At 37.8% G+C, this 23644-nt stretch overlaps 1 protein-coding gene across 2 annotated transcripts in view; it reads left to right on the forward strand.

Annotated features, from left to right (window-relative positions):
- LOC137658595 (epoxide hydrolase 1-like) overlaps window positions 1-23644 on the forward strand; it is a 65952-nt gene that overhangs the window by 9802 nt on the left and 32506 nt on the right. The window contains exon 1 of one of the 2 annotated variants that reach the window (XM_068393535.1): window positions 21748-21777. The exons of the other annotated variant lie outside the window; for it this stretch is intronic. Coding sequence (XP_068249636.1) covers window positions 21763-21777 — 15 coding nt within the window. The 5' untranslated portion in view covers window positions 21748-21762. Of the gene's footprint in view, window positions 1-21747; window positions 21778-23644 lie in introns of those variants that run through there. 2 annotated transcript variants of the gene reach the window in all.

A 23644-nucleotide genomic window follows, 5' to 3' on the forward strand; every position in this document is an offset into this window, starting at 1 on the left:
ATCACAGAGATAAGCAGGCTCAGACATTCTTCCATGGAGGGAACGAATCTGTTTGAGCCTAAAGACGTGGAGTATGCTGCTGAGAGGTGGAGGAAGTCCCACCAAGACTCCCTCCTACGTAGGGCTTTGACATCCAAGCCCTATAAGCCTCCAGCGCCCCAGCAGCCCCGTCCTACCAAGACCATGAAACCGACAACGGCAGCGAAGACAGTGGTGTCTAAGCCCTTTCCTGTCAAGGACAGGAAAGGCAAAAAGTCCTCCAGGGGAGGGAAAAATCCTAGAGGGAGCAGCAGAGGCCGCAAACGCTAGGATTGGCAGTCCCCCTGTGTGTCCACCAGTGGGGGGATGCCTACAAAGTTGCGCAGACAGGTGGCAGCAACTCGGGGCCGATTCCTGGACGATTTCCGTAATCAATCGGGGATATCGCATCCCGTTCACAACATCTCTAACTCCCCTGACGACGAATCCAGTGTCATTGAGCTCCCTTGCCATGGGATCAGCAAAGGGGCAGGCTCTTCGGGCAGAAGTTCAGACCATGTTGAAGAAGGGCGCTCTCCAAGAGGTCCTCGACGGATCCCCAGGCTTCTTCAGTCGACTCTTTCTTGTAAAGAAGGCGTCTGAAGGCTGGAGACCAGTCATTGACCTCTCAGCTCTGAACAAGTTTGTCAAACAAACTCCATTCAGCATGGAGACCGCAGACACGGTCAGACTTGCAGTGAGACACAAGACTTCATGTGTACACTGGATCTGAAGGACGCGTACTTCCAGATCCCAGTCCATCCGTCTTCAAGGAAGTACTTAAGATTCCGCCTAGACAGCAAGGTGTACCAGTTCAAGGTGCTGTGTTTCGGTCTCTCCACAGCACCTCTGGTTTTCACCAGAGTGGTCACCCTAATATCGTCGTGGGCACACAGGATCGGCATCCGTCTCCTCCGTTATCTGGACGACTGGCTGATCCTAGCAGACTAGGAGTCATCCTTTCTTCAACACCAAGACAAACTTCTGGGACTTTGCCAGGATCTGGGGATCATGGTAAATCTCGAAGTCTTCTCTGCTTCCCACTCAAAGACTGGTATACCTAGGCATGATTATAGACACCAATCTCCACAAAGCCTTCTTCCCATCGGACGACAGGATAGCAAGGCTGAGGAAGGTCGCAAGCTCTTTTCTCAGACAAGAAGAGCTTCCAGCCCAATCGTGGTTACGTCTCCTCAGTCACCTCTCATCTTTGGCTCGTCTAGTTCCCAACGGTCGCCTCAGGATGAAGGCCATTTTCTTGGCCCTTCAACAGTTCCAACAATACCTGGCGGGTCACTCTGTGGTGGTGATGAGCGACAACACCACAGTATTGGCTTACAGCAGCAAGCAAGGAGGTACCTTTTCGAAGCAGCTATCCCATCTCGATGCCACTATTCCAATAATAGCGGAGTTCCTCGTGTATTTGCGATAAGAAATGTGCCTTTCAGTCTCAGCGGTGAAAGGCTATCGCTCAGCCCTAAGTCTAGCCTTCAGGCTCAAAGGAATGGACATTTCTTCTTCGCTGGAACTTTCCCTACTCGTACGAAGTTATGAACTTATCTACCCTCAGTCGGAAGTGAGACCACCTCCATGGAACGTGGTTCAAGTTCTCAGGTCTCTTAAGAGACCTCTCCATGAACCAATACGCCAGGCTTCAGATCTCCACCTAACTTGGAAGACGGTGTTCCTACTAGCTTTGGCTTTGGCCAAGCGAGTTGGTGAACTTCATAGTCTCTCGTATGACATCGCCCATTCAAGGGGATGGGGGGAGGTAACGTTCAAATTCGTCCCCGAGTTTATTGCTAAGACTCAGAATCCAGGGGTGGCGGACCCTCGGTTCGACTCCTTCCAGATTTTGAGTCTCCGTTCTGTAACAGATGACCCAAACCATATCCTACTGTGCCCATTAAGGAGCTTGAGGCTATATCTCAAAAGAATGGCTGCAGTCTGTCCTCAGGTGCAAGCATTGTTTGTTAGCACTGGGAGGACTAAGAGGAGGGTCACCAAGAATACCATCTCGACGTGGATTCGTAGGTTGATTCATCTGTCCCTGAATCCAGACCCTCCTCCGTCACGTCGCCCTAGAGCACATGGTGTCAGGGACGTGTCTACGTCCCTGGCCTTCAAAAAGAATTTCTCAGTGACGCAGGTTCTTCAGGCGGGGGTTTGGAAGCGTCGGACGACCTTCACAGCCCACTACCTGCAAGACGTGACCCACAGGAGGCTCGATACGTTCTCTTTCGGCCCTGTGGTGGCTGCACAACAGCTGGTTTAAAACCTCAGGCTCCTTATTGGACAAGTAGCAGAAGGTTGAGAGCATTGTTACCCGGTCTTAGTCTGCATGAATGAAAAGGTTTGTCTGGCCCTTATTCTTTTCTTCATCTTTCCCTCTCTTGGGGAAAGCAGCATCCTGGGTTCTCTGCACGGCACAGCTGACCTCAAACCACTGCAGGTAAACCATGTTTCCTTGTGTTCCTAGTATTAAGCTAATACTGTCACTTCCCCATACCCTGATGAGGTGGTATTGGGAGAGTCCTAGCCTAAAGTTTCCATCTAAAAGACTACAGGTCAACTTCCTTGGACGAGTCGCACTGTATTATACCTTCACAAACAGCTTGCGTAGGCTGCAGTCCTTGCGTAGCAAGGTTCTAGCGAGGTGCAGGGACTCCTTATTTTTGAGTGCTGACACACTCAAATAATGAGCCCTCAGGCAAAGCCAAAAGCCAGTACTGGCTGGGATGTTCCACCCTTCCTAATGGGTGAGTCACCCCTATTAAATAGCGTGGTTTGTATGTCAGTTACGGATCAAATGACAAATTCATAGATAATTTGTATTTTTCCTAACTATACAAACCTTAGCTATTTAATCAAACTTGCCCGCCATCCCTATCCCCCTTGAGGTCCTACCTCCAAGCAAAGTGAGCTCAAGCACAGGTGTGTGTGAGGGTGGGGTAGCAAGCTACCCTCCCCTACCCCCCGCTAACTAGCGGTGGTGTAGTAAACCCTCGTTAAAATTGTAATGGCTCATTATTTCAGCTACGCCGAAAGTAATACCCCTATTAAATAGCTAAGGTTTGTATAGTTAGAAAAAATACAAATTATCTACGAATTTGTCGTGTTCCCGACTTTAAACTGCTTTTATAAGTGTTCATGTGGGTGTTCTCTCTGGTCTTGGCTTTGGACAACTCAAACAAGATATGGTATCTCTTGAGGTATCTTGGCGACTGGATGATGATAGCCTGTTCCGAGAGGCAGTTGCTTCAAGATAGAAACCAACTTTTTTTTCACTAGCTTGAGATTGTGATCAATTGGGTAGTCTCATTCCCATTCAAGTGAGAATTCCTGGCTCATCTGTGATAATTTCATCTGCATCATCTTCCTGGGAGAAGCACTTTCCACGTGGCATCTCCACCAGTGATTGCTTCAGTGGTACTTGAGTAGTCGCTGATCGACGGCCATTGGTCTCCCTTTCCATCTGAGTCGGTGGAGCAAGAGGTACGGGACTATCTTTCCTGATGGCTAAACAACTAATGCATAACCAGCAAGTTATATTCTACTCCCTAACTTCGGAGATTCTTGTGTTCGCGGATGGTTTCAAGAAGGGGTGGAGTGTGCACCTGAAGAATCAAACTTTAGGGTTATGATTCAGAGAGGAATAGCTCATGCATATCAGCCTGTTGAAAATGTGTGCCATGTTCCTAGCACTGCAAACCTTCTAATAGTTTGATAAGGGACAACACTATGATCATATCATATATATGTCAACAAGCAGGGAAGTACTGTCTGGGAGTTTTTGCGAGTTGAAAAGGTAGGTGCACATCTGTGTAGTGAACAATGTTGTAGTGCTGTCATCAAAGCTCCTTCCTGACTACAGTACTGGAATGTTCTAGCAAACAAGCTGTCACCAGGTGCAGGATGTAGGTTCAGAATGGTCCCTTCCTCGTGCTACAGAAAAGCTTCTTTCTTAAACTGGTTATCCCTGGTGATCAACCTGTTTGCTACTTGGCAAAACTGGAATCTTCCTGATGTACTTTTTCCACATTGAGAACCATGGTAAGGGTCAGAGGACACTAGCCAATTCCATGTTATCTCCTGTACCCCTACACTTTTCCCCGACAGACTAACAATCGGCAGCATCTCTGAATGAAAAGATTTTAACAAGGAACTGCTCGTGAGATGTGTGGGAATCTATGATGGACCCCTGTATCTGTCATCCTAGGAAGTGGACTTTACGTGAGTGATGATATAGCTGGGGTACTTGTATCTTGCCATATCAAGCGTAGATCATGGACTTGGTCGTCTGTCTTCACCAAGAGAAGTGGCTCTCGTTTGTGGCAAGGAAAAGACTGTTTAGTTTTGAGCAAAGTCTTCCGACTGAGGGGCATTTGTGCCCACCCTGGAAACTTGAGCCCCAGAGTGGGATGTAATCGGCTTCCCAGGTCTTTTATGTGTGCCCTATACAAACTTTTGAGATGAGCATCAAACATGATCATACTATTCAGATGGTCTTTCAGCTACCTTAGCATCAGTGAAGCGAGTTGTAAGTTCTTTTTATATTGCTAGTCGCCTAGTTGAGATACTACCGCTAGAGTATTGACAAGTCTTTTTGCTAGCCAGACAGTACTTCATTGGATCCCTCTTTCTGGGTACGGCTAATTTTTCATTTGCTTCCACATACGAAGAATAGTCTGGCCTATTCTTAACTCGAACTCCTCTGTTCTCATACACCTGACAACTCTAGATTAGCAAACAATTCTTCTTTGTTTATGGGATTAACTACTACATTCCTCTTGTTAAGGGTAGAAGACCGTATTTTTTTTTTTTATGAAAGATCTATTTCAATGTTATTACTGTTTCTAAAATATTTTATTTTTATTGTTCATTACTTCTCTTATAGTTTATTTCCTCTCTTGACTCTTCTATTTTTCCCTGGTGGAGCCCTTGGGCTTAGGACGTCCTGCTTTTCCAACAAGGGTTGTAGCTTAGCTGGTAATAATAATAAAAATTCCTAAGGATGAAAGGAGGTCTCTATACTTAGTTCCTGAGTTCAGTGGCTGAGACCAAGCTGCCTATGATACCAGGTTTGAGTCCTTTTCTATCTCTTCTGAGGACGCATCCATAGGGCATCGGAATAACTGGCTTCTCTTTCCTGCAGCAGTTCCACATTACTATCAGGAGAACTCGACACTACAGGCCTGAGCTCCAAAGATGTTTCTTAGTGCTGGCAAAATAAAGAGAAGATATCAAAGAACTTTGTTTCTTTCTAGCTTTGTTAGACTACTAATTGTGGATATACTGTACTTCAAACAGCAAAAGGGTTTGAGGTCCAACTGTAGCAAGGGCTCATGATGGTAAGAATATTGGCTCCTCCTCAGCACTCAAGAAGAATCTCTGTAGCTCGAGTATCGAGACAAAAATCTAACATATTTTGTTTACCTCTCACTGCCTATGGGTGGATACCCATAGATCCTTGGGTACAAGATTCTTCTCATCGAAGATAGCACTTTTTGGCATATGCCGAGAATGAAAGTTAATTAACTGGTCATATTCATTTTGGATGCAGCACTGGTGATCACTATGAGCTGCAGTAAAAGACTGATGAAGGTGGGCTTTATAACTGAGCAAACTTTTCAGAAAAAATTAGCCAAGCAGTATCTCCTCCCAAATGAGGAGGAGGATGGATAGAAGGTATTCAAATCTATATCCGAGATACGAATAATTTTAAGCATGTTCCGTATGCAAGGATATAGGTTCTCCCATGGCTGATTACCATGCAACTGTCTCCTCTCCTGGAGCTCAGCGCAGTTCTTACCATTTCTATTCTGAGCCTGATTACTGGTCAAAATGGTCAGGTGAAAAGTTGGAGGTTGATGATCAGTCTTTAGACCCAGATGTCTTCCACATGAATGGTCAAATGTAAAAGGCAGGAGATCTGTCTTGAATGTCTTCGAGCACTATCATGTCCAACTTCCTTTCGCTTATGCAATAATCTTACAGCTTTGGGTAATGTAGGATAGGTACGAACACAGTCGGTCTACAAGATAGGGGAGGGCTGGCAGTCCAGAGAAGGTAGTACATACTGTGCAGGTAATGAAGGACACTCGCTACCTGGTCCTCGCTCCCAATCCTCTGCCAGCTTGCTCAAAGTCAAGCTAGGCATCCTTGTTCTTCTAACAGCAGAGGAGGGGAAACCTGAACAAGTACCCTTTCCACCTCTTTTCTGCTTTTCCTCCTGAACTGGTCAGGTACAGTAGTATTAGATGCAGGTGGTCCTGATAGAGGTCTAGCTAAGCTTGGTGACCTTCTTCCCTACTAATCCTACAGGCATTGCTACACCCAAAGGTTTATCCCCAGATGGCCTTTGAAGGGTTAATGCCTTTGAAGGAGACTGTGCAGTGGAACAGGGAGTCCTGCAAATCAGTTCTTCATAAACGCCTGCACGTGACTTGTCATAAGTGATTGAATCCTCGCCCTTAAGTAATCCAAGGCACCATTGCTATCTCATGACCAATTAGTTTGAGAATTCTGATACCAGAGCACCCCTCTTCTTCAAACTCAGTTGGCTCGCTCCTATGCTGCCTGGTGTGATGTTGGTCCCTGCCTTTCGACCAGGCAGCATGTACTTTTCCAAAGGGGCCAGAGTTAATAATAACGTTGTCTGTGTGAAATAAGTCATGGTGTCCGATTACTACTCGATCTATGAGAAATGTGGCCATGGTTGCTGGCCAAGAAGTATATGCCTTCTGGTTCGAGTCCTAATATCAAATGCATCGGCGGTGGTCTGCAAGGAAAACCTTTCTGCACATTTTGCAGTACTGTATAGCAATCATCCCTCACACCTCTAACCATGGAAAAAACCTGGCAATGTAGATCCAAATTTTCACTGCTCCTGAGTGATACTCCTGGGGACTAATCCAGGGATGTACTGTATACCCAGGAGCTTCAGCAATGGACACACTGTCTTGGCCATTGCCAAAAAGGATGCCGGAGAAAACTTGGACTTGCTGCTACTCTAAATATACACCTGCCCTTAACAGGAAGCAATAATTTACGCTTGAGCATGTAGGGATAATTGAAAACAATCATGCTGTTGAAGTGCAGAGTGAATGTGTATTCATCTCGGTTTTAGTCATAAACCAATTGCTGTCAATCCTTCATCCACATGCAAATTCCTACATAGTTTCATCATTATCACAAAGCCATGATAAACCATTTAAACTAAGAAGTACAAAAAAAATTAAACTGCGTTGGTCAAGATGCAGCAGTACGTCTAAACTCTTTTGACGTGTCTTTGACGGAAGTGGACAAGGCTACTAAGCCACACTCGCCCTCGTTAACTGGCTTGTTATCGATTTCAATATTTCCAATTTTGAAGGCTAAAAGGTTTGTATATGCATAGGAACGAATTCTTTTCCTTCTAAGTAATAGCTGCCACGCATATTTTAGTGTTATCCAAATAAAATATATACAGTATATGGCTATTTAAGATGAATGGAAAATGCATTATCTTGCAATCAAGGTTTACCAAGTTATACAACATCATAGACTATGTTAGACAAAGAGAGAGTTTGTAGGTGATGGATCCCCATATCTATAAATGAGGATGACACCTTATCCTAGTTCTTTGGTCCCCCTCTCCTAATAACTCCGGTTTCTCTAATTTTTACAACTCTCTCTGGTATGATTTAAGCATATCTGCCATTAGTGTACTTTATAGTGTTACAAAATTTTTGGGTTTCCCAACATATTGGTATTCCTTAATTGAATTATATTTGAGTAGGGAAAACTAAATCTAGTGGTTTGCAGCAACAATAATGTTCAGATGCATAAAGCAAGATACTTTGTTGGAAGAATACAAAGATTGTGTATCTGACAGAAAAATTAGAGAATCGTGCTATTACTTTCATTTCTCCTTCGTTTTCTTGTGAAAGTGTCAAAACACACACACAAATGAACCCTTTTTATTCCAGGTTCAGTGTTAGTGACAAATTAGGCTATTATTCATATATAATAGTGTACTGAGTTATGGGTTATCATAATCTGTGAAGCCGAGGTTGGCAGCATGGTTTATAAAGCATCATTTCAGCAGATGAAATACAGCATTATTATTATCCTAGAAGGGTCCTTTCAGTCTCTAATGATAAAAGGTGTATCAATGCCTCTTCTTTGTCTTGGGACATTACGTTCGTTTGAGATTGTCAGAAATTGGGGATGAGGAAATTCTTGCGACAAAGCCAGACTACTTCTTTCCTCAGTGTGTACTCCATTTCAAAATTACCACATGCAGCTACACTAAGTGACATTTTGTGTGAGAAATGTGGTCTTGGTCTTGTTAAAAGTATTGATCTTTTGAAAATAAAGAACCTGAATACAGTATACTGTAGGTGTAAATTACAAAACGGTACAATACATTACATTATACCAACACATCCTCGATATTCTAAGATTTTTATAGCTTTTGCACACATTTAAGGAAATTAAACCACTTTGGAATCTTGTTTAACAGATGTTAGTCAAAGCCAAAAATATGTTTTAAAAGGCTGAATATTCTAGGTTAGCTTAAATGTGACCCTTCAAGGCACTTGGCTTAACAAAAGTTACTTTTTAACTCTCCCTTTAAAACCATTTTACAGTTATCATTGTTTGTTAAAGACCAATCCAGTGTACTGAATGATTACCCTCTCAAACACAATACAGTATGCCAAATCATAGTGTATGTATTGTAATCCTAACCATGCAATTTAAGAACTTTATCCATAACTGGGTTAATGAAAGAAACTTGGCCTAGTAGCTAATCCTTGACATTTATGCATAGATTTTTTTTTTCAATTACCTCCGCCAACGAAGTGGGAAGGTCATGTTATTGCCCCTGACTGTTTTTGTTTGTGTGTGTTTGTGAACAGCTTCCTGGCCATGATTTTAATCATAGAGTAATGAAACCTGCAGGGATTAACTGGAAATTATTAAATTTTGGAAAGTCAAGGGCAAAGGTTAAGATCACAGTCAAACAAAATGTCCAATTCACATAATCAGCTATAAGTTTGGACTTCGTTGTCTTGGAAACATCAAACTTGGTTCGTGTATGTGTATGAAAATCCCCGCCAAGTAGTACATGGCAAGGTCAAAGGTAAGGTCGAGAAATAGCTGCCGCGGCGAAGGTCTGCGCTCTACTGAGTGCCCCTCTAGTTTTAGTACTGTATTTAGTAGTAGCCTATATCTCTCCTTTTTAGGCTGACCACGAAGAGTTCAAGATGCATCTAGACACTTCCTGCTAAGCTTGATCGATGAGTCTGAGGCATGTAACGGTCTCGAAATGCTCCTTCCAAAATTCACGAAGGGTGAGGTTTTTGCTGTCAGTGATTTCAAAAGGTTTGTGCTGTCAGTGATTTTGATACATCTCTTGAAGCGATGTTTTGTATAGAGCTTCTGGAAATTAGAAATCGCTTGCTGGTCTACGGCCTGGAGGAGAGGGGTGGTATTAGGTGGAAGGAAGAGAACAGGACATTTCAGGGAGAGGTGGTTATCTTCCAGATAACTTTTAACAGTCGGACCGAAATGGAAGTTTACCCACTCGAAAAATTAGTTACCCAGACTTTCGCATTAGCCTTCCACATCACTAGAAGCTTCTCGTTTAGCACTTTGTGGACTTTAAGGGCTCGAGGACTCTCTGAATGTTCACCAGTTAGGGCTTAACCTTACAATCCCCACTGGCACTAGCACAGAGTGCAAGGGTAAGCTTGTCCTTCGTAGACTTACATCCAGGAAACTTCTTCTTTTCCACCGTGATATAGGTCTGATAAGGCATTTTTTTCCCAGAATATCCCAGTTTTTTACATTTGATAAATGACTTGCTGGGGAATGTAGCCTTTCTGGCGAGTCAACTCTTAAAATTTATTAACAAAGACTTCAGCCGCTTTCGTGTCTGAGCTGGCATCCTCCCCATGCCGCACCATCGAATGAAGGCCAGCCCATCTCTTGAAGCTCTCAAACCACTCGCGTGAAGCCTTGAACTTTGGGGTTTGCCTGCTGCGATGTCCCTTCTCTTGCATTGTCTTCAGCCAGAGCATTCACGAGATCACCGAAAATAGTGCTGGTCTTAAAGCAGATTATTATCTATGATAGTGTCTCCAGCGAGTCCTTAATCCAGAGGAGAAGTCTCTCCATCTCATTATGGACGGGACTGCTCTTACTTGAAGGGACAGTTACACCCTTAGGTGCTGCAGCTTTGATGGTTTCCTTCTACTTAAAAATAGTACCTATCATAAACGGATTTCGGCCATAGTTCTTAGCAATCACACTCAACCGCATGCCACCCTCATACTTCTTGATAATCTCCAGCTTGGTGTCCAAAGAAAGCATCCTCTTCTTTCCTTGAACATCAGTAACATTCTTGGAATCCATGGCTATAGAATTGTGGGCTGAATAAAGCAACACAAAAACTATAATTATGAAATTGAAATCGCCAATATGAATTTAATCTGAACGATAAGTGTTGTCGAAACAAAATGATCGAGGGACTCTTAATATGTAGAAGCATGATGGGAAATATGGGGACCAATAGGAGAGCAGGATTTAATGGCAGTAACTTACACCTGGGAAGGGAGATAACCAATGAAAAAAGCAGGACGATAGTGGCGAGTTTAAAGTTGTGAGGCGTGGGAATTTTAAAGCTATATTTTGGCAAATTGTGTTGTATCCATATTTTTTCGTAATATGAGGCAATATTATTATAGTTTGTCTTTCTTATGGCGAGTTTTTGGTACACAGAAACTTTCGTATCGCAAGGTGTTACTGTACCTGCCTTTTCACGGGTGGAGGTTATCCCGCATCTCCTCGGAGCAAGAAGTTTTTCTCAGAACACAGCACAATAAGTGCACAACTGGGCAGTCAACAACATGGTAAAGCTGTCAGCAAGGTTCGTTTCAGGCAAAATGAATGTTGTAATGGCCAGGCAATGTTGCCAAGGACATGATGTAAGTGTGAAGTGGTCCCTACCTCCTACCTCATTCAATTTCACTCTAGTGGTTAAAAACTGAAGTTGTTCATTGCTAAGGTTAGCAGCACTTCTAGGAAAATACTTATTGTTCTCTAGTCTTCGTTAGTGCCATAGCCTCTGTACTATTGTCTTTAAGTGTTCTAGTTTAGTTCTGTAGATTATGAGGGTACAGTCAGGCACACTATTCTGTTTTTCTGTGCTTTGGGTAAGCTTAATAGAAGGACCAAGAATGTGTGATGGTTAATAGAAAGGTTAGACTTTTCCCTATCTGCTTCTTTATCTTCCTCTGGTAATCCTTTTCAAAACTTATTACGTTCCTTATTTCACTTGAAGGGGCTCTCCTAGCATGATGTCTGTTTCATTATTACCATAAATCAGACATTTTGTCTCTTAGTCTGTGGCTGGTGCACCCTGCATGGGCTAGTGCACCTTTCCTAATTACAACACGGCAGTTGTGGTTTCTGAGCGTACCTCTCAGGGTGCCCCGTTTCACCAGGGTATGAGTACTCCCTCTTCCCATCCCAAAGGACGGGAAGGGACAGAGTAGTTATGTCTTGCAATGGCGCTCAGCATGACCAGAAAGAAATATTTATGTATATATATATGTATATATATATATATATATATATATATATATATATATATATATGTATATATATATATATATATATATATATATATATATATATATATATTTTAAATGTGTGTACTACAAGTGGGAAGACCTTTTACATGACTGTTCATTAAGTTATCCCAATAACTAAGGATATGCGATAGAGATATTCAAGAAGAAACAAAGTTTAATTACTCAAGTATTTATAATGGGGAATGTTATTCAAAATAACTGTAAACTCTGGCAGAGAAAGATAAGAGACCTGCCATAAGGGGAGCTCACTAATGAACTTTTTTAGGAAATAGGGATCAAGAGAACTGATAAAGTAAAGATATTTGATTTAATCTTTGAGATAGGGCAGAGAGGGTTTAATCTTTGAGATAGGCCAGAGAGGGAGCCCGCTAAATACAAGAGTACTATTTCAGATAGGGACAAAAGTAACGATTTTGAATAAGGAGAATTAAACTTCTAAGTTTCCGGAGATATTAATTTCAATTTGTGCTGATTACTTGTTCGTTTTAAACTTGTAAATCAAAAGAACTGACAATAGTCTACTTCCTTTTTCATAAGAAAGAGAAAATCGATGGAAAGTATTATCAAAAGAAAGTGGACTGGTTTGGTAAGATTATAGAGAAGAGAAAATAACGAATATTGAATTGGCAGAATATTAGTAAAGGCGTTATTGTGTTCTCCAAAATAGAATATTTTTCCAAGGGTATGTACTCACCCTTGTCGTTAATTTATTTGTGAATAACTTTTCACAAAAACTAGGGGACTGATTTTGACCAGACTTACTAGTCATGTTGGGTATAACCCAGTGTTGAATCTGTAACTTTTTTGATAAAGTACATCAAAGTACAAGTACGCAGCAGTACTTTAAAAATAATCGCAATATCAGGTAAATGGCAAATATGTTAAGTTTTTTTTTAACTACATTGCGCAAAAACTGCTGCACCCATTTCAAAGACTTTGTTGACATGTAGGATATGACCCAAGGACAAATCCATTAGATTGAAGAAGATAAATCGAAGCAAGTACGAAGTGGACTGCTTGGCGTGCAAAGGCGTGCACTCTGTCTCTGAGTGCTCCCCTAGATTTTCTTGTCATACGCCACTATTTCATACTTCATTTTTTTTCTTACAAATATCAAAAGATATTAGATAAACTTATCCCCGTAATTTTTTTTCAAATCCAGTAAGTCTTTTCGCAACACTAAAAAAAAAAAAAAAAGGGGGGGGGGGCGATACGCATAACTGACGTCTTTGCCAAATAATTACTTTTAGAGTTTAGTATATTTGGTTTGATCATTTCTTTTCCTTGTCGAATTTAACTTTTGAGTGTCTTTCAGTCTAGTTTGTCACTTTCTCCTTTCTATGCATTTATAAATCTGTTACTAGAATGATATCCCTTGTCTGTTAGCAATGAATACAGTATTTTGAGATAACTAGCCAACAGTTATTCCACAGTTGATTCCACACTTCACGCACTCCCCAACTCGTATTACATTCTTCCATATACCATCTTAATATAATACAGTATAATACAGTACCGTGTAATGTATTTATCCTATCCGGAATTGGTAAATATAATTTAACATTTATAATTCAGAATGCTTGTGAATTGGTTAGAGTTTGTGTGTACATTTAATATTTGCTGCAATTTCAAAGGACAGTATTAACGAGCACTTTCAAAAAATACTTCGTTAAAACCATTCGTTCATGATTATTATTGGAGAAATCCTTTTGTAACTAATGAGTTATAACAAAGAGCAGCCAATTACACTTAATAGCTTTGATGATAAATCGGTAACTTTGATTTCATTATTCGTAGAGAGCTATAAATGTCACGGTATTCAATGCCATGAAAAGTAGTATCTGCAGTATTGTTTACTCTTGGGCGGAATAATACGTGTTTGCTGACTGGGGATCGGGAAGAGACAGAATCAAATAGCTATTCAAATTAAAAGAAATTTGTTTTAATAGAAGCTAATGTCATTGATGCAACACTACGGGTTAACTCCATCGTTCATAACCGGATTTTAATGGGTGGCTGAATGGCATGTGACGTCATCGTTGCCAACTCGTGCCTAACTGGATCACTGATTCACTTGTTCCGGAACTTTCTGGTTGACCAAACCAATGGCTTATTAAAGGGGATTATGATCCTCTAGGCATTGCTAGAGGTTCACTGTAAGCATTACTTAATGAGTCCATGCAATATCCTTTCGTCCCAAGCTGCAAATTTTGCCTTTTATCAGACGTATTTCCTACATTCTTACCATCTTGCTACACCAAACTCTTGTATTTTATTTCGTAGCTCAAGTTGCTCAACTCCCAAGGTCTTATTCCAATTGCATTTGGGATCCGAATGGCTTCCCAGGCCCCGGCACTGGGGGATATAAATCCCGATTCCATATGTATATTTATCATGTAGCTTCCCTATGTTTAAGAATAGTATGTATATCCACAGCACTGGGGGATATAAATCCCGATTCCATATGTATATTATCTTGTAGCTTCCTTATGTTTAAGAACTCTGTATATCCATCTGAGGACTTTGATGGAATGGATTTTTTTTCTGGTTCCTTTTGAAAGCTTTATCTATTTTATATAACCTGAACTCTCTATTAGCATTACTACGATAGTTACTTAGGTTTAGTTCAAGACTAATCACAAAACTCTCTCTCTCTCTCTCTCTCTCTCTCTCTCTCTCTCTCTCTCTCTCTCTCTCTCTCTCTCTCTCTCTCTCTCTCTCTCTCTCTCCATTTTTTTATATCAAGAACAATGAAACGCTTTTATTAACTTGGCGATACCCAATAAAAACAATGAAACCCTTTTATTAACTTGGCGATACCCAATAAAGTACTATAGTTTAGGAATTTATTTTAACGTATTTTTTTTTCTTCCTGTTACCAAACCAGGGGATATTTTTGTTTGTATTAGCCTACGATATACGTAAATATTAAAGTTTTCAGGATTTTCTGTTGGATGGGAAATTATTTGGCAGCACCCAATACGGGTTTAAATTATATTGAAGAACTGCCCCTTTCGTTCCGTCTGAAAAATGAAGTAGCATAGTTAAAGGTCATTCTATTTGTTGATGGTGTAACAAAGGTTCGGTATTCCTTTTATAATATTCAGTAGTTCTTCGAAGGTGGACGAGAAGTTCTGCCTGGTTGAATAAGTGAATTCAACACCTCCGTGTGGTGGATTATTTACTGCCAAGTGCCAGGCGTTTTGGTGTCTCCTCCAACAATTTTACCACGTATTCGAGCGACTCTCTCTCTCTCTCTCTCTCTCTCTCTCTCTCTCTCTCTCTCTCTCTCTCTCTCTCTCTCTCTCTCTCTCTCTCTCTCTTGGCCGTTTGTGTAATTCTAATTTCATTCTTTTGTTGGGGTGGGGTTCAAGGAAAAAGATAGGTTGGAACAATTTTTTTTGGGGGGGGGATACTTCTAGGACATACATTTTGATTGTTCAGTGGTTGTTGTTTTTTTTTTTTTTTTTTGGCGTATACGAAAGTTTTTTTTTTTTTTTTTTTTTTCTAAGCTGCATAAGAATAAACCATACCCATGTGGGTGACTAATGCGAATATTAGGGTATTTTAGTCGGTCAAAACCCTGTGAATGATTGTTTTTTAGTATAGTCCTCTCGGGCAATTTTCAAAAATGTTAATACTTTGGCATCAGTCAGTCTAAGGCAATAGTTTTTTTTAGATTTTTGCATTTTTCTAGTCTTCAGGGCTAGAATTTTTAAGGAAAGATATACTTCAAAATTGTACTGGTCCATTCATTTAAAGTTTGTTGATACTGTTTTTCGCCAATAACTTATTGCTATAGCTTGCAAAAAATAATAATTGGCCTAAGCTGAGAAGAATGTTCAATTCTGTAATTTTTTTTTTTTTTTTTTGCATTATTTTTCCATTGTCTGATCTTTAGCATTTGACTTTAATCTTGACTTGTATAATCCATTACTCTAAAGATATACAGGTAATTATAACAGTCTTGCGTTTCCTTTTGTATGGTTTAATACGTGGTCTTGGTCTTCTGGCCGTTTAATTACGGGTTTGACCAAATTGGGGAATAGTCTTCAATATGAAAGAGTCGAATCAGTGGAACTTCAAAAGTTCAACCTAGGTATAAGTGCTCTTCAATTGAACATATTGATATAACCCTCGATTCGTGATTACTTTATTACGTGTTTCTTTAGTTTGTTTTAACACACGTTATTCATTTTTTTACATTTTATTCTTTGATTATTTAGTTTTTTCCATATATGCTGCTTCGACCTCGTATGATCATGTTTTCCAAGTAAGATTTCACCTTGCTTGATAGTAATAAAAATGATAATACCAAGGACTTGCTTCCCGAGAGTCTGTTATCTGGAGTAACTTTTGATGATTCTTCCATTTCTGGATTGGCTTATTGGGAGAATTCCTTTCTTTTATTTGCTTTCCAGGAATCTTCTATATAAGGATTAGCTTCTCAACTCTTTGATATCTGGAATGACATCAAGAGAATCTTCCATATCTAAACTGACTTCTCAAAGAGTGTTCCATTTCTGAATGGGCTCCTTGAGTGTGTTCCATATTATTATTATTATTATTATTATTATTATTATTATTATTATTATTAAATGCTAAGCTACAACTCTAGTTGGAAAAGCGGCATGCTATAAGCCCAGGGGCCCCAACAGGGAAAATAGCCCAGTGAGGAAAGGAAACAAGGAAAAACAAAATATTTTAAGAATAGTAACATTAAAATAAATATTTCCTTTATAAGCTATAAAAACTTTAACAAAACAAGAGGGAGAGAAACTAGATAGAACAGTGAGCTCGAGTGTACCCTCAAGCAAGAGAACTCTAACCCAAGACAGTGGAAGACCATGGTACAGAGGCTATGGCACTACCCAAGACTAGAGAACAATGGTTTGATTTTGGAGTGCCCTTCTCCTAGAAGAGCTGCTTACCATAGCTAAAGAGTCTCTTCTACCCTTAACAAGAGAAAAGTAGCCACTGAACAATTACAGTGCAGTAGTTAACCCCTTGGGTGAAGAATAATTGTTTGGTAATCTCAGTGTTGCCAGGTGTATTAGGACAGAGGAGAATCTGTAAAGAATAGGCCAGACTATTCCGTGTCTGTGTAGGCAAAGGGAAAGAACCGTAACCAGAGAGAAGGATCCAATGTAGTACTGTCTGGCCAGTCAAAGGACCCCATAACACTCTAGCAGTTGTCTTGTCGAGATTCTTCCATATCAGGATTGCCAACTCGAGAGTCTTCCGTATCTGGATTTATTTCTAGAAATTCGTCCATGTCTAAATTGGCTTCCCTAGAGGTTTTCATATCTGAATGGGCTTATGGAGTCTGTTTCATATCTAAATCGGGTTCCCGAGAGTTTTCATAATCTGTATGTTATTTTATGCAAAATCTGTTAGTTTTTCTATTCATAATTTGTATTAGTTTTTTTAAGTTTTCATGTGCAGATCAGCATTCCATATTGGGATTAACTTCTAGACAGTCTTTATTTTTAAATATTAAACTTAGCCGGTGAATATATATATATATATATATATATTATATTATATATATATATATATATATTATATATATATATATATATATATATATATATATATATATATAGCCAATTATATATATTCACCGGGTAAGTATATTCAAAAATTTATTTTAAATTGAAAATATCATTTTTAAATATTAAGCTTAGCCGGTGAATATATATAATTGGCTATATATATATATTCACCGGGTAAGTATATTCAAAAATTTATTTTAAATTGAAAATATCATTATTTAGATTTGGATTTAGAGATATTTACACATATGAATTGGCTTCTCGTGATTTTCATATTTAGATTTGCCTCTTTGGCAGCCTTACGAATCTGGATAATGCTTCTCAAGTGTCTTCCATATAGCAGAAGCAAGGGACCGTGATAAGATAATATCTGCATCTCTCCAGGAATAGGTTACCTCTATTAAACTTATGTTACCCCTCCTTGGGAACCTATAGACATAGCCTTCTGTAACTATTTTACTGGCTGTAAAGGTAATATGATAAATGAAGAAAATTTCTATCTATCTTTTTGGAACATGCACAACAGCATATGGATACGAGATTAATATTTACGGATGAACCCACTAGATTTGTGGTTTATGCTAATTTATTTGATTGCAAACGTGCGTTCCTCTTATTTATCTTTAAAGCTGTTCTATATGGTATTCTGACTGATAATGAAAAGGGGTAATTTAACCATTTTTAGTAATGCAAAGTGTCTTGCTTTCATTGGCTATTTTAATCCAACTAACACTAGTTTTAAAATTTTAGCTTGGCTGTATATTAGCAGCACTGCAGGCAAGAAAGCTCAATTTTGCTGTGTTCCAGCTCACGTGAGTGTGCTAGGATAGGAAGAGACGGGCAAACTAGCAAAAGCAGTAGTACACAATTTACTTCGTGGAGGATATCCACTTATATATAATGATTTATTGTCTCTTAGCAGTACCAGCCGAACTGTTGAATCCCTCCTCAAGTTGGGAGGAGCGTCGAGAGGATAGGTCTCCTTTTTTTCATTTTTTTTTTTTTTTTTTTTTTTTTTTTTTGTCTGCTACCCCCCAAAAATTGGGGGAAGTGACCTTGGTATATAGATAGATCAAGGGATCTGTTGGTGATATTGGCAACATTATAGGAATAATATGGATCATAAGATGGAGAACACAAGTGCTATATATCCATTCCTGATAATCTGTCTAGAAGTTGGGAAATTGCCCTCGGTCGCCTAAAATTGGACACTTGTTTAACACAAGACTTCTTGATGACTGGCAGGTGCTATCCTTTCTGTAATGATTGATTGGTTCCCCTGACTATTGAGCATTTACTGATATCTCATTTTTAGGGATGTCAGAGAATAATTTCTCGCTAAAACTCGTGGTTAGGATGGCAGATACATCCTCACCAAGATTTCTGGAGAAGTTGTGTATTATGTCAATGCCATATTCAAGTTCATATTGGAAGATGGCATTCTTAGTCATTTTTAAATGTATTACAGTCTTCAATGTTTTGTAATTAGTGTTTAAATATTAGTTTTTTCTTAAGTCACTAATTTATAATTAAGCGTACTCCAATCAGCATCAATGCTCATTCATGTTATGGTGCCAGATAATCATCAATCATTCATTAAAGTGTTTTATAGCTGAAAAGATTACGTAACTTTTTCTTGCACTTTCAAAGTTAGTACTTCGTAGCATCAATTACCGTAATTTTCGTATGATGCAAAAAGTTATATTTTATACCTAATTTTAATTCAGAAAAGCGATTAAGAGATTGCCAAGATAGGTGATTGTGCTGGTCATAAGAATGTTTGATTAACACAGCTATCACAGAAATAGTTCTTTTAATTATGGCCTAAATTCTAATAAAAAAAATAATACTAGGAAATTTCATCATTTATCATAATTCTTTAATTACATTAATTTGACAGCCATGGGAGAGATCACAACTCAAATTTTGAACTTTTAAAAGTGTGAAATGATAATAGCATTTTAAGAAAGATATATAACAATTGTATTTCTAAGATGTTGGATCATTTAATAATTACTGCAGTAAAACGGTAATAAACCATTTTAACGATGACACATACATACATATATATACCAAGGCACTTCCCCCAATTTTGGGGGGTAGCCGACATCAACAAAGAAACAAAAACAAAAAGGGGACCTCTACTTTCTACGTTCCTCCCAGCCTAACAAGGGACTCAACCGAGTTCAGCTGGTACTGCTAGGGTGTCACAGCCGACATTTAACGATGACACCACAATTAAATTAAAAAAATACCTCTTAGTATTGTGTTCAATAAAAACCACATTTCTTAAACGTCTAAAATCAATTTTCGATAAGATAAGATAGGTAATAAAGAACAAGATAACACTGGTAAAAAATACATAATCATAAATTAGAACAGTCATAATTCTGTCGATTTAACGTTGCACCATATATCTTTTTAAAGAACGACGGGTTTTGTCCTATGAATCACAGATAAGTCATTAACTTAAACACTCCAGATTTATCAGGACACTCCACTCTTATCAGTCTTGCTTTTATTCATGAGTACCGCCTGCCTGCATCTTGCTTGTGACGTAAGATAAGGGAAGGCTCAACATGCCAAGATACAAGCCATTTTAGAACAGACTTTAATCTTGTACTGATGTCATATAGGTAAATGTGATAGTTCTGTAAATAGATATTTTAGTTTTCAACTAACTTGTGAGAATATTCCCCTGTTTGTGGTTTTACTTCAAAGAGGTTATTATATTCATATAAACTTGTATTATGAATTTTATATTTATTTATATATATATATATATATATATATATATATTATATATATATATATATATATATATATATATATAATTATACGCATGTATATACAGTAAATATCGAATATACAGTGTATGCATGATATGTATATATTACATACACATGTTTTTATTTATTTACTATACAGAATACATATATATTTGTGTATCCTTGTCTAAGTGTATGCTATACACATACATTTGTGTATACAAGTGTATATGTAAATATATATAATTATATATGTGTATATATATATATATATATATATATATATATATATATATATATATATATATAAACACTCGTACATACATGTGTTCTCTATTCTCGCAATCACCTAAAAAAAAACTACCTAAATGTGTCCCGCAAATATTTCAACTTTATTTTATTAATGTATATGAAGCTCTTGTCTTCCAGGTCTATTATAATTTTTCATCATCATTATTTACATATCAAAATAATATAAGCCTAAAACAATACTTGCTACTATCTATACTGGTATTCTCTCACAAAACATTCTAACCATTACCTTTTTTTCTCTTTAAAAAAAGAAAAAATCTTTTCATTCCTGATTATAAAATTTGCAGATATAATTCACTTCTTATCCCATTCATCACTTATACTATCACGGAAAATGGCCCTTTCCCTTGTTTATCTCTGTTCATTCATTGACATTCAACCACTCACATTAACTCTGTTACTCTCAATTCATATAAATAAGCCACTTTCAGTAGATTACTTTGAATCTTAAATATGCTTTAACATCTTCCACACATCTATCAATTACGTTACAAACCTTAGTGTTCCATTGAAAGCTTTTCCCCTTTATCCCAAACATAATTTTCTCCTTTCTATAACTTTTTATTTTTTCTCTGAATTCTCATACAATTGTATTATAAAGGCTCCGGACATGGACAAATAAGGAATCATTTTTATTTAGAGGGTAGGCCAAGTAGTGTCTTCTCGCTACTATAAGTGGCAAGGTAGGTAATTTAATATTCTAAAATAAGTTTCAAAGGAAAATTGGCTGAAAATAAACAGTTCTTTAAGATCAAATGTTAGCAGATAATACATTTGAAAGAGAACTACTCAATTATCTCCGGTTCGTTGTTACAATAAAGATAGTTTTGTGATAATGTACGAAGTCCATTTTATGGCGATAAAATCTGGAGATATAGTTCATTTTTAGCGATAAAATCTGGAGAGTGATGCTTAATAATGGGATAAAACCAATTTATATTAGATTATAGAAATTGCCATTTTATGTAATACAGTTAACTTATGTTTTATAAATGGAATGTTTGTAATCAATAAAACTACAGTCAAATTGTACATTGTTGTTGTCGTGATGACGAAACTTACACAGTGGCCTTGAAAATGGATCGTATTGCTGAGCGTTAGTTTAATCTTTCAGGTTATCGTGTTATTCCAAATTTTATCGTTTCCTGTAGAGCTTATTTAAAAAGGAAAAAAAAAAATATTTGAGCTACTTTTTTAAAATGGAAATGTTCCAAAATATATCGTAAATGTAATTATCAAGGCATCGATTCTTATAGGAAATCAGAACTTGAACCGAACGATATTTACTGAAGTACAAACAAACGAACGTTAATTATGCAGCTGTTGTGTTGCCACATTGTTGTCAGTCAGTTGAGAGGTGCCGGTGGTTTACTCCTGATAAGCTTTGATTTTAAGTTCTGTGTTAGTGTGCTTCATACGTTGTGACAGTGGTTCCGACGTTGAAATAGATCTGTCTAGCATCTTAAAATGAATATAAAACAGGTAAGAGTTTATTATAATTTGTCACAGTTCATTTCAGCGTGCGCAGTAATAACCTCAGTGGTAGGGTTTCCTGGAATTTTTGCAAATACTGTATATGTTTCAAGGCCTGTAGCAACTTATATATAGAATGACATTTCTAATAGCATATGAGTCGTTAATACAGATAAACCATTGCCAGAATATCACATTCAAGAGTTTAGTGTATATATATGATATATATATATATATATACATATATATATATATATATATATAATATATATATATATATATATATATATATATATATATATAATATATATATATATATATATATATAATATATATATATATATATATATATATATATATATATATAATATATATATATATATATATATATATATATATATATATATATATATATATATATATATATTATACTGTGGGTGTGATCATGTAACTGATAGTGTTATCTTTAGATGATTGGTGCCTTAACCAACTTACTGTATTGCATTACTTTACTACTAACTGTTCTGGTCCTATCACACAAGGAACCCATATACTGTACAGTATACTACAGGACCTAAAAGATCTGTTTGCCCTATACATTCTAATACATTTAGAGGATCACGATGTATTTCGTTTTAATTGTCAAATTCACATGATTGAAGCTCTTGAAAAACAAATACAGTAAGTCTTCAGGTTTTCCTCTTGAATGAATTAATATCTTCAATCATTCGGATGTCTAGTGGGAGCTTGTTAATAGTCTTGGGGGACGCATATTTGAAAGCTCTGCATCCTTAAGTAGACAAGCATCTAGGTTCTAGTGACTTATAACCACAAGTAATTATTCTCGTGGTTACACGATTCGTTGGCTGCACGATGTTTAGCAATTCTTAGATAATTTGGACGTCCGGTTCTGATTATTTGGTCGAGTTGTTGCACATATCTTAAAGCTCTATTTTATCTTTAATAGACAGCCAGTGTAATTCATTTAGGATATGAGTAATCCTTTATCGGGGTGTGACGGGGCTCGCTTTTATCAGTCTTCTTGCTCCTCTGTTGTTTGTTTTGTAATTTAAGTTGCACTTTTAAGTACATTGTTTCTAAACTGCTATTAGATTATTAGATGGAGTTGCAGTAGTCAATGCTGGTACTAACCGTTAATCGCAAGTTTATCCACAGAATACTCATCCAGATACTTCTCTACCCAAAAAAAAAAAAAAAAAAAGGTTGATATAATAACCAGCGTTTTTTATTACTTTGTTTATTTGAATACAGAGACAAATTACAGTCAAGAGAAACTCGTTCGTCATGAACTCGACTAGATATCGGGACAGAGTAGTTAATGTTCATTTGGATGTCACCCAAATTTCTCAATATTATATACTCCAAGTTCTCAATGTTTTGAAAAATAATGATCAATATATCACTAGTCTTTTGAAAGTTAATGATTCATTGTCTGGTGATTTTGAGAGTATACCAAAATTCAATGACTGTCTTTGCAGATGTAGAGAACAGAACACACTACTTAACATCAAATAAGGAGGAGACATAGAATCTCCCATTAACAGAAATAATTTGACTATATCATCATACAATGATAAAGCCACAAACGAAATTCCTTGTGCAATGACAAAACACATGTTTAGCAACACTGAAACTTTTCATGATGAATTGTTAACAAAATTTGGATAGGCTAGAGTTTCCCAATAGTTTGGGAACAAGTCATTCAGTTTTTTAAAATCTGGAAAGGACCTAAGTTTTAGCCTCAAGCTACTACCGACCTATTGCATCGACATCATATTTATGTAAAATCATGGAAAGATAGTCAATACAATACATGTATGGATATTTGAAAAGGTTATATCACCAGTGTAGTGTG

The sequence above is a fragment of the Palaemon carinicauda genome, chromosome 1 (assembly GCF_036898095.1).
Source record: "Palaemon carinicauda isolate YSFRI2023 chromosome 1, ASM3689809v2, whole genome shotgun sequence".
In the NCBI taxonomy this organism is placed as follows: domain Eukaryota; kingdom Metazoa; phylum Arthropoda; class Malacostraca; order Decapoda; family Palaemonidae; genus Palaemon; species Palaemon carinicauda.